At 35.0% G+C, this 19,765-nt stretch overlaps 1 protein-coding gene and 1 pseudogene across 1 annotated transcript; one reads left to right on the forward strand and one right to left on the reverse strand.

Annotated features, from left to right (window-relative positions):
- The first annotated feature begins 4,887 nt into the window (after positions 1-4,887).
- LOC146907219 (uncharacterized) lies at positions 4,888-5,922 on the forward strand (annotated as a pseudogene).
- Positions 5,923-15,371: 9,449 nt separating this feature from the next.
- Positions 15,372-19,408, reverse strand: LOC146907220 (Serinc-domain containing serine and sphingolipid biosynthesis protein). Its single transcript, XM_085729787.1, has 6 exons — positions 19,085-19,408; positions 17,538-17,777; positions 17,228-17,339; positions 16,936-17,110; positions 16,112-16,352; positions 15,372-15,871 (listed from the first exon to the last, which is right to left on the reverse strand). The coding sequence occupies exons 1-6, from the start codon at positions 19,266-19,268 to the stop codon at positions 15,591-15,593; spliced, it is 1,233 nt and encodes a 410-aa protein (XP_085585913.1). The 5' UTR covers positions 19,269-19,408; the 3' UTR covers positions 15,372-15,590.
- Positions 19,409-19,765: the final 357 nt, after the last annotated feature.

Here is a 19,765-nt window from a genome sequence, read left to right on the forward strand (position 1 = left end):
ATGCTTCTTTGAATTAGGTTTAGGTTATGGGAAGGTGTTGGGTTTGTTTTATATATATATGATGATCGAATCAAATCTTTTAAACTAAATCTTTTGAATAAATCATTTGAGTAACAAACTAATATGATATATACGAGTTATTTGTTGAATAAATCGTATTTGTTGACTGATGAAGAGGTTAGTCGCAGGAAGGATAATTTCAGCGCTCTTTGGAGTCTTCTAAAAGCTAAAGATTCCTTAACGGTGCAAAGATCTCGTGTTAAATGGCTTAAAGAAGGTGATGCTAATACAAATTTCTTTCATAATTGTATTAAGGCAAGACGAAGTCAGAATTGTTTGCGGGCCTTGAAGGTGAATGGGGAGTGGGTTCAAACACCGGTTGAGGTAAGAAGGGCAGTGGTGGATTATTTTAGGAATCAGGTTAAGGAAGAAGAAAGGGATCGTCCAACTCTTGATGGGGTGCCTTTTGAAAGAATTTCGGAGGACCAAAGTGTTTTGCTTGTGGTGCCTTTTACGGGGGAGGAAATTGAATATGTGGTTAAAGAGAGTGATGGGAACAAAAGCCCGGGACCGGATGGCTTCAATTTTGCTTTTTTCAAAAGGTTTTGGTATTTATTGAAGGATGATTTTCGGATTATGTTTGACCAATTTCATGCGAATGAGGTGTTACATAAGAGCCTTTTAGCTTATTTTGTTACGCTTATTCCAAAGATATCATCCCCGCTGTCCTTAAAAGAGTTTAGGCCAATTTCTTTACTTGGAGGAGTTTATAAGCTTTTAGCGAAAGTGTTGGCTAGAAGGTTGGCTACGGTGATGGATGGGATTATCTCAAAGTCGCAGTCGGCTTTTGTTAAGGGGAGGAATTTGGTAGATGGGGTCCTAGTGGCGAACGAGATGGTGGATTTTGCTAGGAGAACTAAATTGGAGTGTCTAGTCCTTAAGGTAGACTTTGAGAAGGCATATGACTCGGTCAATTGGTTATTTTTGGAGTATATGATGGGGCGACTGGGTTTCTGCAGGAAGTGGAAAGCTTGGATGAAAGCATGTGTTTGTGGAGGTAGTATGTCTATCTTAGTTAACGGGAGCCCTACGGAGGAAATCAATATTCAGAGAGGTCTTAAACAAGGGGATCCGTTAGCTCCTTTTTTGTTCCTTATGGTGGCGGAAGGGTTTAGTGGGTTGATGAGGAACGCGGTCAGGCGGAATTTATTTGAAGGATTTCGCTTCCGGGAAGATGGAATGGTTATATCACACCTTCAATATGCGGATGATACTCTATGTATAGGGAAGGCGACGGTAGGTAATCTATGGACCTTGAAGGCGATTTTGCATGGGTTTGAAGCGGCTTCCGGACTCAAGGTAAATTACTCTAAAAGCTGCTGGATAGGGCTTAATGTTCCGAGAAATTTCATGGATATGGCGTGTCAGTTCTTGGGATGTAGCGAAAGTAATCTCCCTTTTAAGTATTTGGGCCTTCCTATTGGTGCTAATCATAGATGTGCGACGTCTTGGGATTCCCTATTGGAGCAGGTTACAAAAAGGCTCAATTCGTGGGGGAATAAGTTCCTAAGTTTTGGAGGAAGAATTGTTCTTCTCAATTCGGTGTTAAATGCTATTCCAATTTTTTATCTTTCTTTTTTAAGAATGCCGGTTAAGGTTTGGAGGAGTTTGATTCGTATTCAACGGGAATTCCTTTGGGGAGGTGTGGGAGGAGGAAAGAAAATTAATTGGGTAAGGTGGTCTAAAGTGTGTCAACCGAAAGACAAAGGGGGGCTTGGAATTAGGGATATAAGGATGGTTAATATATGTCTACTAGCGAAATGGAGATGGAGAATTCTTCATGAAGACGGTGCTCTTTGGAAAGAGGTGTTGAAAGAGAAGTATGGTTCCCATATTAGCAATCTGTTGCATCAAGAGAATGTTAATATGTCTCGTTTTGCTTCGAAGTGGTGGAAAGATATTGTATCTTTAGATGACGGAGGAAGGAATATTTGGTTCAATGAGCATGTTAACAGAAGGGTACATAATGGCGCCAATACTTCCTTTTGGAATACCAAGTGGAGGGGTGATACGACGTTAAGGAGTAAGTATCCTAGACTTTACTCTATCTCGAATAGGAAAGAGGCTAAAGTGGTGGAGATGTGGGGGAATGGGGGTAGGGAGCACGGGTGGAGTTTTGATTGGAGAAGAAGGTTGTTTGTTTGGGAGGAGGAACTTTTAGCTAACTTATCAATTGATCTTCAAGGTGTGGAGTTGACATTAGGGGATGACGTGTGGTATTGGAAGTTGGAGGAGGGAGGACTGTTTTCGGTAAGTTCTATGTATAGAAGGCTGATGGAAGGAACTCAGGATGAGGACAATTGGATGGAGGAGGAGAATCGGGTATTTGGGCAAATTTGGAAGAGTCCGGCTCCGTCGAAGGTGATAGCTCTCTCTTGGAAGGGTTTGCTTGATCGAATCCCCACAAGGACAAATTTAGCTAGAAGGAATGTTTTGGAGACGAACGCTAGCTTACGGTGTGTCCTGTGTAACGATGTTGAAGAATCCACAAATCATCTATTCCTGCACTGCACAAAGACGTGGAAGGTTTGGTCAAAAATTAAAAATTGGTTAGATTTGAATTTTATCACCCCTTCTAATATGTTTGAACACTGGAGGTGTTGGGATGGCTTGGCTACAAATACGAAAGAGATTAAGAGGGGTTTGCGGCTTATTTGGCATACTGTGGTTTGGGTCATTTGGAGTGTGCGGAATAACGTAATTTTTAACAATGGTGTAGCCGAAGTGGATGATATGGTGGAGGAGATAAAAAGGCTATCTTGGACATGGAGTTTAACAAGGATGAAGATTCAACCATGTTTGTTCTACGAATGGCATTGGAATCCAAAATGGTGCCTAGGAGTGTTACAAGGCGGATAGGTGCGTTTCGGTGGTGGCAACCTGTTTTTTCTGCTGCTCTGTGTCTGTGGCAGCTGTTGTGCTTCTGTTTTGCGGTTTCTCTGGTTTGTTGCAGCTGCTGTTGTGATTTGTTTTCTTGTTGCAGCAGTTTTTTCTGTTCTTGGATAGTGTTAGCACTTCTTGTTTTAGCTGCTGATGTAGCCTTTTTGGTTAGGTGGTTTTTTCGTTCTATCCAGCTGTTGGATTAGGATTTAGGAGGTTTTTTATTGAGTTTTCTTAATGCCAGTGTGATGCTGTTCTTTATAAGGCACGATTGGTTTGTACTCTTTTTCCTCCTATGCCGGTATTGTGCATCTTGCACTAGCCGAGCTTAATAATATTTGCCGATTCAAAAAAAAAGATATATACGAGTTATTTTCTTCCCAAATCTATTATATAATATATGAAACTTACTAACTTCCCTAAAAAAATGAAACTTAATAACTACCAAAAATACAATAAGTCATTTTAAAAATTCTTTGAGAAGTTAACTTTTATTGTCAATGATGTTTGTTCTTCTCTTAAGCTTCATGATTAGTTACAATCTTCCCAACTAAAAGAAATTGATTATTTGTTGGAGATTGATGAGATTGTACCTGGTGAAGGTGCAAATCAAATTCGTACTGTGAAATGAGCTACAGATACTCGGTGGGGATCACATTTCAATTACATTTCTAGCTTGATAAATATGTATGAAGCAACTTCTTGTGTTTTGAAAGAAAAAAAAATTGCAAAGGAAGCAACAAATTATTCAACAAGTGGAAATGTACGTTGATAGTGGTTACAATTACTTGATGTCATGTGATTTTATATTGATCTTGCATTTGATAAAAGAAATCATGAGGATAACATATGCATTTTGTCAAGCCTTGAAACTACAATCTCAGGATGTAGTTAATGATATGTTTCTGGTTTGTAACACAAAAACTCTTATTCAACATGTTAGAGAAGATGGTTCGGGTAAATTGTAACTAATAGAGCATTACTTTAGAGTTGAAATATATTTTCCTACCATTGGTAAACAATTAGAAGAGTTGAATAGTATATTTAGGGAGAAAGCAATGGATTTGTTAACTCTAAGTTGAGCTTTGGCTCATAAGGATAATTATAAAGCTTTTAACATTGATATTGTTTTCACTCTTGTTTGAAAAATACTATCCCAAGCTTAACTTGCATTGTCAACACCAATAATTCATTGTTGATGTCCATATAGACCATATCTAAGGGTTAATGGCTACTGGTGGAGATAGGAAGTCCAACATGATTGCGTGTGGAGAGGAATGAATTATTGTCTGAGGCGGATGGATGCTAGGGTTGCGCAATACTTTTCTGACTGTGTTGTAACGTTTGGTTAAATTATGTTTTTAATTTATGCTTAAAGTTTCAAATTATATAATCCGAACTGCGTACTAGTCTTTGGGGGGTTTGGTACCTTACAGATTATATAATACAAACTGATATTAGCTTTTTCAGAATTTATTTTCTGATTTGTGTTGAGACAATATTCGGATGAACCAAGACAACTTGCAATTTTTTTATAGCTTTTTCAGGGGATTGGGGTTATAATAATCCAAACATCATGAAAAAATGGTTCAAATTATAGAATCCAAACGAGATATTTTCTTGAAATTAGAGGGCGCGCGAGAAGTACGGAGGCTCAGAAAGAAATTCTCATCTAACAAAAATGAGTTAAAACCCATTTAGACCATGATGTGTCTTTTACAAACCAAAATACTACAGTGACGCATATTTATTAGACAGTTTTCTACTTTGTGTGGGTGTGTGTGTAATTTTTTAAAGGAATATATTCTTGATTGACAAGTTTTGGTAAGTTTCCTTATGTTTCGTACATAATTTCAGGGTCTTCCCCGACAATTCGGAGGCCCTCTGCATTTTTTTATTTAGAAATAATTGAAAAAAATTCAAAATCACTTATAGTGACAGTAAAGAATGCGGCTATCTACTCCTTCAAAACATCCAAAACGTTTTCAAGACACTTGGTTTAGCATATTTGATATCAGATATGTTAGAAAGATTTCATCTTTATATCTTACGGAAGCATTGTGTGATGTACTTTTTCGACATAACATTGACGTGTTTAACCTTCGTGATCAAGGGTATGATGGTGTAAGCAATATGAGAGGAGAATGGAACAGTTTACAAACTGTGTTTATGAAGGACTGTCTTCATGCATACTACATTCTTTTTTTTTTCTTGCTCATATATTACAACTTGCCTTGGTTACTGCATCATGAGATTCAAACCAATTCATAAATTCTTTGAGAAGCTAACTTTTATTGTCAATGATGTTTGTTCTTCTCCTAAGCGTCATGATTAGTTACAATCTTCCCAACTAAAAGAAATTGATTAGTTGTTGGAGATTGATGAGATTGTACCCGGTAAAGGTGCAAATCAAATTCGTACTGTGAAACGAGCTACAGATACTCGGTGGGGATCACATTTCAATTCTATTTCTAGCTTGATAAATATGTATGAAGCAACTTGTTGTGTTTTGAAAAAAAAAATGCAAAGGAAGCAACAAATTATTCAACAAGTGGAAATGTTGATAGGGCTTACAATTACTTGATGTCATGTGATTTTAGATTGATCTTGCATTTGATGAAAGAAATCATGGGGATAACATATGTGCTTTGTCAAGCCTTGAAACTAGAATCTCAGGATGTAGTTAATGACATGTTTCTGGTTTGTAACACAAAAACTCTTATTCAACAATTGAGAGAAGATGGTTGGGATAAATTGATTGCTGATGTGAGGATTTTTTATATAAGACATGATATTGACATTCCTGATCTAGATGATATCCATTCAGCCACAAGATTTATACGCTCTCGTGTTGAAGAGAACCATGTAACAATAGAGCATTACTTTAGAGTTGAAATATATTTTACTACCATTGATAAACAATTACAAGAGTTGAATAGTAGATTTAGGGAGCAAGCAATGGATTTGTTAACTCTAAGTTGAGCTTTGGCTCATAAGGATACTTATAAAGCTTTTAACATTGATATTGTTTGCACTCTTGTTGAAAAATACTATCCCAAGCTTAACTTGAATTGTCAGCTCCAACAATTCATTGTTGATGTTCATATTGACCATATCTAAGGGATAATGGCTAGTGGGCATGTGGAGATAGGAAGTCCAACGTGATTGCGTTTGGAGAAAATCTTGCATGAGGTTCGGGGAGGGATAAATTATCGTCTAAGCCGGAGGGATGGTAGGGTTGCACAATAGTTTTCTGACTGTGTTGTAAGGTTTGGATAAATTATGTTTTTAATTTATGTTTAAAGCTTCAAATTATATAATCTGAACTGCCTACTAGTCTTTGGGGGGTTTGGTACCTTACATATTATATAATACAAACTGATATTTGCTTTTTTAGATTTTATTTTCTAAATTGTGTTGAGACTATATTTGGATGAACCAGGACAACTTGTGATTGTTTTATAGCTTTTTTAGGAGACTGGGATAATAATAATCCAAAAATCGTGAAAAAAATGGTTTGAATTATGGAATTCAAAAGAGGTATTTTCTTCAAATTATTAGCGGTGTGCAAAAGAATTGGTTAACCTCAACCAAATCACAAACCAAACCTGATCCATATTTGACAAGCCCAGCCCAAATACTTAAAACCAAAACCGGCCCATATTATGTCAAAAACTTAAAACCGGATTTGAATCGGGTGTCAACAGTTCTCTAAGTTGATGCAGGGAGAGTTTGAGATGTCTCTCATGGGAGAGCTTACCTTCCTTGGTCTTCAAATAAAGCAAACCCGTGACGGCATCTTCATAGGTCAAACAAAGTATGCACTAGAATTACTCAAGAAGTTCGACATGCAAGATTGTAAGTCCATTGCAACTCCTATGGCTTCAGCACTATCAATTGACAAAGATGAATTTGGCATTAAGGTATATGGTATGAAATACCGAGGTATGATCGGCTCCATGTTTTATTTAACCGCAAGTAAACCCGACATTATGTTTAATATTTGTATGTATGTATGCTAGATATCAAGCCTCCCCTAAGGAATCACATTTAAAAATTGTAAAAAGGATTTTAAGATATTTGAGTGGCACCATTAACTATGGATTGTGGTATCCAAGGGGGAGTTCTTGTTGTTTAGTCAGGTTTTCGGATTCAGACTTTGCCGGTTGCAAATCGGATCGGAAAAACACAAGTGGTACGTGTCATTTGTTTGGAAATTGTTCAATCTCGTGGCATAGTAAAAAGCAACATAGTGTTGCTCTTTCTACCACTGAGGCTGAATATGTGGCAGCCGGGAGTTGTTGCTCTTAAATTTTATGGATCAAACAACAACTCATTGCCTATGATTTAAAACTAGGTTGTGTTCCAATCAAATGTGACAACACTAGTGCTATTAATCTTACCAAAAACCCAGTATTATATTCAAGGACTAAACATATTGAGATTTGGCATCATTTTCTTAGGGATCATGTTGAATAGAAGGATGTAATGTTTGAGTATGTTGGCACTAAAAGTCAACTTGCTGACATTTTTATAAAACCTCTACCATTCGAGTCTTTTCTCAAGACTCGTAGGGAACTAGGTATCTTGGATACTTCTTGCCTTAAATAAGCAAGAGCTTCTTTTTATTTATTTTTTGGTTGTTTCTCGCATGCGTATATTTTCTTCTTTGTGCCTTCATTTGCATGTTTCACTAGTGTTCAATTGCAATTGTCACTTGTGTTGTTCCTTGTTTCTATATATTTTAAGTTTTGTTGAATACTAATCCTTTTTGACGTTGTCAAAGGGGGAGAAATATGTTGATGTTCCGTGTTACTTTTCCTTCTTGCTGTTTCGCTTTTTCGTTTTTCTCTATGCTATATGTCAGAGGGAGCCATCATCAACAACTGTTTGACATCAACAACTGTTTGGCATCATCAAAAAGGGGGAGATTGAAGCCTACATAATTTTACTTTATATGTTTTTGATGATGTTCTTTAGTTCTGTTTATCGTTTTTATGATTGTCTAGTATTTAGTGTTAAAGCACCCAACATCTATGTCTCTTGGTCTTGGGATTCAGTTGTGTCGTGTGCATTACTTGCTCACTTGAAATATTGTCATATTTCATCTTTTCACTGGTTGAATCGATTCAACATACCTTGAATCGTATCATCTGAAGTTTCTGACTTCAAATGAAACGATTCACCACCTTTTTGAGTCGTATCATATGTGAATCGATTCATCACAGTTTGAATCGCATCATAAAACTCTTTTAGCTTGCACTGAATTGATTCAACGAAAGGTTGAATCGCATCATTCTTCATCTTGGGATCACTTGAATCAATTCACACTTCCACTGAATCGTATCATTCTTCATGTATCTCTGGCTTGTATTTTTGCTGTATGAATCGATTCACTCATTTAGTGAATCGATTCACTCATTTAGTGAATCGATTCACTATGTTCTTTTTGTGCGAAAATTTACTCTTGTCACTCCTCTCTATATATACTCTCCTCCTCATAACTCCCAAATTATTGAATCATTTGCATCTATTCTCTCTAGGTCTCAAAAACTCTTTGTCCATAAATTCTTCAAGATTAAACACTTTTTCTTATAATCACTTTGAACAATGAGTCACATTGATTTGCTAGGGTGCTGGTAGGGATTGTAAGTTGGTTCTTTCAAGGAGATTGGTTGGACTTAATCAAGGCTCCAGAGTGAAGTGAATAATCTCATTCCACCTCCAAAGGTCTTGGGGGTCTTTCTAATTGTTCTTGAAGTCAAAGGGGATTCATTTACCGGACATAACATCGAAGACTTGAGTGAAGAGTTCGAAGGGGTGCACGGGTAATCAAGGATTCGAAGATTCAAGGAGCACCAAATTCAAATGTTATTTGAAGTTTGGGGGAGTGTTTGCATAGGGGTTGATGTAACACCCCGTTTTCCAACATAAAAATTTCACATATAAATCAGAGTCATTCAACATCAACGGAATGTCACACTTCTTTTCATAAAATCATAAATGGAATAAATAACAATTCATCCTTCATAAATTGGTCAACATAAATATTCAAAAACTTCGCAGCGGATTTTAATTCAACAACATAATTAATCTTGGCACGAAGGCCTCATCAAAACATCTCGTAATAATCCAAAAACGAAATCATAGTCATGAAAAATCATAAGCAGTACGTAAGGAATAGAAAATAGCCACAAAAGTTCTCATCCCGTTACATATCAGAGCACCTAAAGACACAGTGAGAGATAGCCACTCACGACAGCAATCAACAACTACTTATTCTCGATCACCTGCAAGTTACTCATACGAAGACCAACATTTCCAAGCAGAAGGGGTGAGATTCACAAACAATAATGTTAAGAATATAATTCAACAATTATATTTAACAACATAAACATCATCAACATATCATAACAATGGTCATGTAGCATCATTATCATCATCATAATCAACTTCATAATCAACATCAATATCAACTTCATAAATCAACTTAACAACTTGACTCGGCAATGCAACTTAACTTGACTATGCAACTCTATCATTTTACTCATGCATGTGATACCATTCTAGGGCATAAGCCCTCGTCGCTTTTGAGCATAAATATACTCCTAGGGTATGAGCCCTCGTCGCTATTGAGCAAAAGCTCCTAGGGCATGAGCCCTCGTCTTTAAATGAGTATGCATGGACTCAACATCTTACAACTTAGACAACATGAATGTCTTATATGACTCCAATAATTTGGATCAACATCTCACATCTTAGACCAACACATGCAACTTTAATCAATAGTAAACAGCAACATGGCAGCACATCAATAATCTCAAGATATAAAAATATCAAAATGTAATCATCGTCTCAAAACATCACTTATAATTCACATAATGCATATACGATTATATATATATATATATATATATATATATATATATATATATATATATATATATATCATTAGTAACAACATTAAATCATCTTATAACAACTTCACAGATCATCGTTAATATTATATTCAAACATCAACAATTCATCATGCAATTTTGTAAAAACATAATAAATTATACATAACATATTTCCATGTCAAACCAAGGATACTAGAAAGATATCACAATTATCAACAACTTTCATGTTTATACCAAAGACCAATTTAAAACAGAGACGTGTGAAAAAGACGCAAAAACATGAAACAGAGAATGTTGTCATCGTACAATTTCGCTAAGACCTCCTCGGAGTATTTTCATCATAACTCAAACACTAAAATTCATTTTCACGTCAAATCAAAGCCACTGGAAAGCTAACAAAATTATCTAAAACTTTCATGTTTACACCCAAGGCCAATTCTGTACCGATCAATACCAGTTTTCGTTTCAAATTCGAAAAAGTTGTGCAGAAAGTCCATAAAAATTCACTGTGACCTACGTGCAGTAATTTAACCATAACTCAAGTTCTATTAATCGTTTTGACGTCAGACCAACGACATTACAAAACTCACCTCCATACCTACAAATTTTGTGTTTACACCTAAGACTAATTATGTACCAATCAATACCAGTTTTCGTTTCAAATTTGAAAAAGTTGTGCAGAAAGTCCATAAAAATTCACTGTGACCTACGTGCAGTAATTTGACCATAACTCAAGTTTTATAAATCTTTTTGACGTCAGACCAACGGCATTAGAAAACTAACATCCTTAACCTATTTATTTTCTCTTAATTCCAATTCTTCCCCAAAGCCTCATTATTCTAAATAATTATATTTCTCCACTAAATATATACTTCCACTATATATATTCTTGCACTAAATATATTTCTCCACTAGATATATACTTCCACTACATATATACTTCCACTAAATATATTCTTCCACTAAATATATTTCTCCACTAAATAATAAAATAGGGGCTACTAATAAATATCAACACATAATAATAAAAATATCACTTATCAAACATATTAATTAAATTATAACGGAAAAGACTCTAAACTCAAATAAATAAATAAGTAATAAAAATAGGGCGTTACAATTGAAGAATTAGGTTTAATTTCAAGGAACTCTTGTAAACACATTGTATTCAACAATGTTACTATTAGTGGATGACCTTGGTGAAGGCGTGTACATCATCAATAAGAGTAGATGTATCTCTAGCAAGGACGAGAAAGAGCGAACTACTATAAAAATATTGGTGTTGTCTCTCTTCCCTATCCTCTTTACTTTTCAATATTGCATATGTTAATTGAATCATTGTTAGGATAATAGCTTGTATTGATCTAAGTTTTTTTCAATAACCTAATTCGTTGAATTAGGTTTTAATAATTTGCTTAAGATCAATTGAGTACAATTTCTATTTAATTCTTCAATTCTATATGCACTGTATTTTTTATTGATAGCTTGGTATAATTTTCATATATAGGTTTGGTTTTGAAATTGTCTAAGTTGTGCAAATTGTTCAAGACACATTAAAGTTTGATTGTAAAAAGATTTGTAATGTGAATATCTCAATTCTACATTGGATCTTATTATCACAGAGTTTCATCTTTTTGTATATTGTTTTGATTGTTCACGCAAAATTCCAATAGTCAATTTAATTGAAATTACTTTTTATCAAAACTCCGGAAAACTTTTTCAAAAAGCTATTCACCCCCCCCCCCCCCCCCCCCCCCCCCCCCCCCCCCCCCCACAGCATATAATCTTATTAGCCATATAAACCAACAAAAGCTTATATAGTTGATTCGGTAGAATACAAAATGTGTTCTCTACATTCTTTTGAGTTTTCAAAAAGACTGACAAATTTTTACACTAAGTATAAGACACTTTAATGCCAACATTTTGAGCAAACAACCATGAATTTAATTTTAATCCAACCTCATGATGATACAACATCCTTAAGAGGAATGTAATGTAACGCAACAATTCTTTTATTGCTCGATTTGAACGGAGATGAAATTAAACAGTAAATGTTAATTTGTCGTATTCTATTGTTTTGGAATTGATTTTGCATACTTATGTATTTTTAGTTAGTATTTATTTTGAAAATGAATGAATTGATCTTTCTAAGACATGCGTACCATTGAGTAAATGAATGTGTTTAAAAATGTAGTGAATGAATGGAAATTAAAATAATTAACATAAGGTATTGTGAATGAATGAATGAATGTGGTGAACATAAGGTATTGTGAATAAATGAATGAATGAATGAATGAATGTAGTGGTAGCCGACGATGGATACTGTGAAAAATGCACAATAAGGTGGTTAAAAAAACAGCAATTCTATCAAGAATTGTTGTTCTGCTATCATTCCTAAAACCAACGCATGTTAACTGCAATTGTAAGTCAGCGGGTGTTAACTTACGTTGAATACAAGCGCAAATTAACTCGTAGTGGGTACCGAGCGGGAGATAACCAAAGGAAGAAGAATAAATTTCAAACCCTAATTTTTTCCATCTTTTTCCATTAGTGCTACCAACATCCGTCGCTCATATTCTCAGTCTTCTTCTCCAATTTTTTTCTTTTCCTTCTCCTTTTGAGGTTCCATGGACACATAATGGGTATTTCACCCATCTTCAGAATGAATTGCATGTCCAATTTTTTCTTTTCGTTCTATATTATTTTATTTTATATTTTATTTGCAATTTCTGATTCAACAAGCCAAGTTTAACAAAATTGAATAAAAAATAAGAATATAATGACCGTGAAAAACCAAACAAAATGATTGAATCACAAAATTGACGTCCTTGATTAGATATATTTGGGACGTCGCCCAGGCTTCAAGTAAATAAATCTTTGTTGTTATGAAAATTGGGAATTTTCTGAGTTTGAAGAATCTTATATAGTAAAACTCCCATTTGGTTATAAAAAACATCATGCATGGTACGAGACCTATGCAGCTTGTGCACGGGAGACGGCACCATTCTACAGGATGAAAGTTGTTCGGCAAACACTTTGCATATTTGATAAACCAATGGAAGCGATCAACGGGAGCTTTGCAAGAACCATGTAGGTAGAAGTTATAGAATGGAGTACTTATGTTCATTTTTTTTTTTTAAAAAGAGTACTTATGTTCATGAAACAACATGACCTTTTCTAGCTCAAGTCATATCTTGCTTAAAAAGTTGACTCTTATTTAATTTAGGCTAAATCGTATGGGTTAATGTTTTTCATCATATTCAAGCTGGGTGGTTGAAATGGAGAAGAGCCTCAGGTGTTTTGTGCGATAAGAAAATACCACTTAAGCTTAAAGGAAAGTTCTATCGGACACCAGTCAGACCGGCAATGTTGTATGGTACGGAGTGTTGGGCGGTTAAGAGCCAACACGAGAGTAAAATAAGTGTAGCGGGGATGAGGATGTTGTGCTCGATGAGTGGTAAGACTTGACAGAATAGGATTAGGAATGACCCCATTAGAGAGAGTGGACGTAGCACCTATAGTAGAAAAGTTGTAAAATATAGGCTTAGATGGTTTGTATATGTAGAGAGAAGATCCGTAGATACCGTTGTTAGAAGAGTAGATCAAATGGAGGAGAGTCGGGTTACAAGATGTAGAGGAAGACCTAAGAAAAACATTAGAGAAACCATTAGAAAGGATTTAGAAGTCAATAAGTTGTATCCAAATATGGTTTTTGATAGAACACTATGGCGTCATTTGATCCATGTAGCCAACCCCACTTAGTGGTATAAGGCTTGGTTGTTGTTGTTGATGATGTTTTTTTTTTTTGTGATGAAGGTGATAGTGAAGAAGAGGAAAGTAAAAGATGAATAAAGAGAAAAAGTTGATAGTGCACTATTACTAACAATATACCTTCAAGATCTAATAGTTTATTTTTCAACAAATACATCAAACAGTTAAGATTAAAAAAGCAATGAGGTTTATGGTGGTCCACCTTAGACATTTAGGGTTAACCCCTTAACATAAGGGACTAAAATGTGTAACATAGATGAACTTAAGGGGCTTAACGGACCAAAAAATAATTATCAAACCAAAGGGATACCAAAAAACTTAATGGTATGTTTAGTTGGTGAGAAATAGGCGAGAGAGAAATAAAGTAGAGAGAATAAGGGGAGAAGTTTGGTCTTTCTCTTGCATGGTGCAACAGAGAAATAGGGGCGACAGATTAAAAAGCCATGGGCCCCACCTCTTTTTGTTTCTTCGCTGATCTGAGAAGAAAGAGGCGAGAGAAGCAATCTTTGTGTGTTATTCCCATCTTACCCTTGTCTTCTACCTAGTTTCTATCACACCATCATGTTCAAGTTGATTGCCATCTTAAATATCATTGATGCTTTAATCTGTATGTGTATATAGAGAATGTATATTGCGATGCTTATTTTCATGAGAAGGACACAAGAAGCTTCTCTTTTTTTTGGATAAAGAACCAGGAGCTAAATAATTAGAAATGGTGCATGTTTTACAATTCATATGCAAATTAAAAATGGTGGTTTTAATTTATAAAATGAAATTAGAAATTAAATTAATATGGTCAATATATTAAGCAATTAAATAAACTAATTAAAAATTCAAATATAAATTAAATTGAATTTTATAATCTAAGGGTATTGTAGTAATTTTAAAATCAATCAATACTTCTCTCTTCTCTATTTCTTCTATCTTTCTCTTATACCAATCACCACATCAAATCTACTCTATTTCTCATCTATTTCTCTCTTTTCATACTCTCTCACCTATTTCTCTCTTTTCACTTTCTTCTCCCAACCAAACACACCATAAGGCTTCGTTTGGGAGTTTGGAGGGGAGGGGAGGGTTTTGGAAAAAAAGGAAGGAGCAAGTGGAAGAAATAGAAGACATTGGGAGGAGAGGACTTTGGAGGTTAATTTTTTACTCATAATAAAAAAATCCCCCTCGTTTGGGGGAACTCAAAAATTGCATTGGGGAAAGGTTTTGGGGGGTTATGGAGGATTTATATGAATTTTTCAAATTCAATCTATGTTATTATAATATTCTTAAAATTAAAAGTATATTAATCATAAGTATTAGTTTATTATTCTCTAAAAAACCGTTCTTTCAAAAAATGTGAATTTTTTTGTCTATTTTTCTATATATTTCCAACCCCCCAAAGCCCTCCCCTCCATACCCCTCCAAACTCCCAAACAAAGCCTAAGTGATCAAAAGAGCAATTTAGCCTTCTCTTTATCCCTAGCCAATCAAGCCATTAATATTCCATATTGATTCACAGTAGTATATTCTCCACATGCACCAACTCGTTTCTTCTTAAAAACTGTTTATCAAACATTTCAGATGTTTTTTTTTTTGTTTGCTTAGGGCAGACAGTGAAATTGTGTGATCGCAAACATAAACTGCTTACTGCAGACAGTGAGACTGTGTGATCGCAAACATAAACTGCTTACTGCAGACAGTGAGACTGTGTGATCGTAGATGTAAACATAAACTGCTTAGTGCAGACAGTGAAATTGTGTGATCGAAGAGTTGCAAACATAAACTATATATATTTATATATTCCGGGTACAAATTTCACTATACAATTGAAAACATGCCCATTGGAATTGTCATTCATAACATGCTTTTTTACTGTGTTTGTAGGATATAGATGCATATTATGATAAACGCTGCACAACTGCAAACAAATATATAGTAGTTAGGTTACACACAACCTTCCTCAGAGCCATGAGAAATTGAGCAAACCACTTAGAACTCCCTCTCGGGGAACATGATAGGAGCTACGAGAGACCATAAGTATAGCAAAGCAGTTGCCCAGCAAGTGACAATCCGGACCCAAACTGAAGGCCACCCCACGTCAACCAACTTACCACTCTCTCCAACAGAGGTAGACCAACCTGTCAGAAGCATTGCAGAATACATGCTAGCAAGAGAGAAAATCAAGTGGAAGAAAGCATATGAATATGTAACTGGCTTTGCTTTCTCGTTACTTTCTTCATCCTTAGCATCCAATGGAAGCAAAGGCTTCCCTGCACAATAACCAGAAATGGCAGATTGTCAGTATTAGCATGTTGAAAATTTTGATAAATTGTTGATAATCACTTAACATGACAGTTCATTGTTTCCCATAATAGCACTAAAACCTAAAATCACTAAGCTTCATGGCCAACAAAATCATTCATAGATATTCAATTCAACATTGGGTGTCTAGATTTGTGAACTTAGGAAATCTCGACAAAATAAAGAAATATTGGATTTTAATGATTTACCAGCACGAGGTGAGCTTGGTGGGGAAAGCACTGTGGCAGAAGATCCAGCACGCACGGCAGAATACACAACAGATAGAACTGTTGTGACTAATCCCAAAGTAAGAGAGCCAGTGGAAACAGCTTTGGAGTGATTGTGAAGACCATTGCACTCGTAATCTCTGGGTTCACTGGCCAGTGCACTATAGCAGAGATACATGCAATAAAATGATATTACAGAAGCAGGCAAAACACTTCCATTTACCTGTAAACAAGAATGGATCCAACAGATCATGAATAGTCTATATAAACTGTACCAAATAAAACCAATTCCTAACTAAACAAAATAAGGTCCAGCAATTGTTACTTCACGCCAGGAAAATTGAGTTATATATAAACTTCTATATACTTTGTAAGCAGAAAAAAAGTAATATTATATACTACCTCCGGTCTATAAGAGAAAGTTTGGTCAACCAAAGTTGATGTATGTGGACTGAATTTTTAACCAGATACATCAATTTTTGTTAACCCCGAAATTTCTCTTATAAATAGGACCGGAGGGAGTATTTTGTAATGTCATATGTAACATGTTCACATTCTGAAGAAGCACAAAACCAAGACAAAGCATTTAAAAACAATATTTAATAATTAACAGGTTATACATGAACATCTTTAGTGTCACAATTTCATCATGCGCATAAGTTAAAACAAATGGAAAATGTATCATTTACAACTTCTAAGTAATGACAATTCAACTTCATATGATAGATGGTGAGATCTACACATGAAAAACAAGGAAATCAAATTATAGCAGTAAGATATATTGTAATTCAATAAATGAAACTTACAGCAGGATGCAAAGCTACTATGGCAAAAACAAATGCGAGCATCAGGGTCATTGAAATGAAAAAGATATTGGTTCCACAGTCTTGTCCAGATGGCGTGAAGAAGTGAAAGAGAACACCCGAGAACACAAAAGTGGCCACGTAACAGACAAGTGAAACAACAAATAAAGCAACATACCTGTAACAACAACGAAACAATTAGATACTGACAATGAAATGCCATAAGAATATATAATATCAAATAAAGGAAACCATGTTACATAAGTAAAATAATATAGCAAAGCCTAAAACTGACCAGAACTGTTCATCATATCCAACCCATGTGTCATTCCATCGATGAACAAAATCCAACAAGAGCACAACTTGAACAAGAAGAAACATACCAGAGCCAAACTTTGATATGGTTTCTGCAAATAAACAAAATTAACCAAAAGCTTTAAAAAAAATTACATTTTAAATTCATAAGAAAATAATGTCTACAAGATTTCTTTTTTAATCAAATTTGATGATCTAATCAACAAAAGGAAGCTCAACATGCATGCAAGACAACTAAAATGAATTCATTTGAGTATGCAAACAAAAATTACATTAGAAAACATCCTCACCATAAAAGCTGATGATCTCGTTTGGAAGAAAAAACATAAAGATAACCAGAAGGCACCAACAGATAATTTTCATCATCCAGCCCCCATGATGCAAGCCATCACGAGGATCCTTCTGAGTTTTGACGCCAACCATCATAGCAGCCAGAATAGTGAAAAATAGAAAGTTTCCAAAGCTAACACGAAGAACTGCATCGGTCTCAAACCACTCACGGCTTGGAGTTTGTTTAAAGTGATTAATCCCTACAACATTTTACAAATATGTAAGTTCACCTTCAAGTCCATAATAAGGCTATTACATAACATCCTCATATCTAAGAATCCAATTCATTACATTAACTTGTATTCCATAATCCATATGAAATATAAGGCCAGTTTTGATTGGCTTATTTGAGCTCATCTACTGAGATAAATTTTGTGAAACTGTTTGGGAGAACTTGTGAAAACAGCTTTTCAGCTTATTTTCATAAGTTCTTTAAGATAGCTTATGAAAACAACTTATAGCTTGTACGGAAACAATTTAACTTCATTTTATCTTTTGCAATAGAAATAGCTCATACATAAGCGCTTATCATGATAAGTGCTTGTGCTATAAACTGCAAATAAGTTGTTCATCCAAACAGTTTCATACTATGTAACTTGCAATAAAAAATCAGATCAGGGATGGTGTAAAACACCATCTCTGTGTAATCTCCATATGAAACATAGCAATTTCACAATAAATTCAAATTGTTTTTATAAGCAGTTTTCATAAGAGAGCTTATGCTAACAAGCTAAAAACAACATATAAACATGTCATAAGTCAGTCAGTCTCACAACTGCTTACGCCAATAAGCTCAAGTAACTCAATCCAAACAGGCCCAATACCTTATCTAAGAATCAAATTCACTACATTAACTTGTACTTCATATGAAACATACTATTTAAGTTACGATAAAAAATCAGCTCAGGGAGGTAGTAGAACACTATAAACGTGTATTCTCCATATGAAATGTAGCAATTTCGTCAAAAGAAAAAATCAAAATTAAAAAATTTAATAATGAACTCGCCTTATAGTTAAACACATTCTCTACTGATATAAGTTTTGTGAAACTGTTTGTGAGAACTTATGAAAACTATAGTTTGTAGTTGTACGAAAGAAATTTAACTTCATTATATCGTTTCCTATAGAAATAGCTTATACATAAGTGCTTATAATGATAAATGATCGTGCCATAAGCTGCAAATAAATTGTTTATCGAAATAAGGTAGTGTCATTCTATGCAAGTTGACATACTATGTACGTCTATTCTCCATATGAGACAGAAATTTCACAACAAACCAATTTTCAAAACAAAAAAAATTAATTTTTGTTGACTCGGCTTTCTTTTATAAATCAATTTTTGTTGACTCAGCTTTCTCTTATACAAGACTCATCTATATTGTTAAAAAAACACGAAATTCAACAAAAAAGATTGAGTTTTCAAAGAAATTGATTTCAATTTTAAAAATTCGAAATTAGAAAGAAGAAAAAAAGGGATTAGGGTTTGAAAGAGGGAAAAGTTAGTTACAGGGAATAGATTCCATGAGAGGAGCAGCAACTTCACGGAGCAACCAAGCGACGACGAGGGAGAGAGCGAAGAGACCGCAATAAGCGATCCTTGCGGAACGACGGCTGATGCTTGAAACGACGGACGTGCAAGCGCTGCATGCGCAGGAAGCGCAGCATGACGCTAGACACGAAGCAGCCCACATCGATTGATGAAATTAGGGTTTTGAGATTGTTTTTGGGTTGGGAAATTGGGGATTTTGGAAGATGGATAGAATTGGGGGTTTTGGTTTGTTAGGTTGAATAGGAAGAGGAAGAAGACGAGTTAGGAAATAAAGGAAAGAATATTGTTGTGTCAGACTTTAGATTGATTTTGTTTCTTGACTTTTTCAATCGGTTGGTACGCGTTGTTTTTGGAGCGTTATTTTTTTATTTTTTATTTTGGCTTTCGCATGGATTTCTGACCTACCAATGGTAGTCGACTAATTCCACTGTGTAATCTATTCTAGCAATTGCTCTCCTTTGAACTACAGAGCTAGCCATTGATTGTGGTTTTAGAAGAGTCTATTTTGAAGTGGACAACAAACATTTGGTTCGGTTAGTTAAAAATGAACAAAGTGAAGATTGATCCTATCTTGAGCGGCTTATATACGAAATCAAGTCCTTACAATCACATATTGACACGTGGTCCCTCAAACATTTA

This window comes from Medicago sativa, chromosome 7 (genome assembly GCF_051527215.1).
Source record: "Medicago sativa cultivar Bolivia chromosome 7, Bolivia_mono, whole genome shotgun sequence".
In the NCBI taxonomy this organism is placed as follows: Eukaryota; Viridiplantae; Streptophyta; class Magnoliopsida; order Fabales; family Fabaceae; genus Medicago; species Medicago sativa.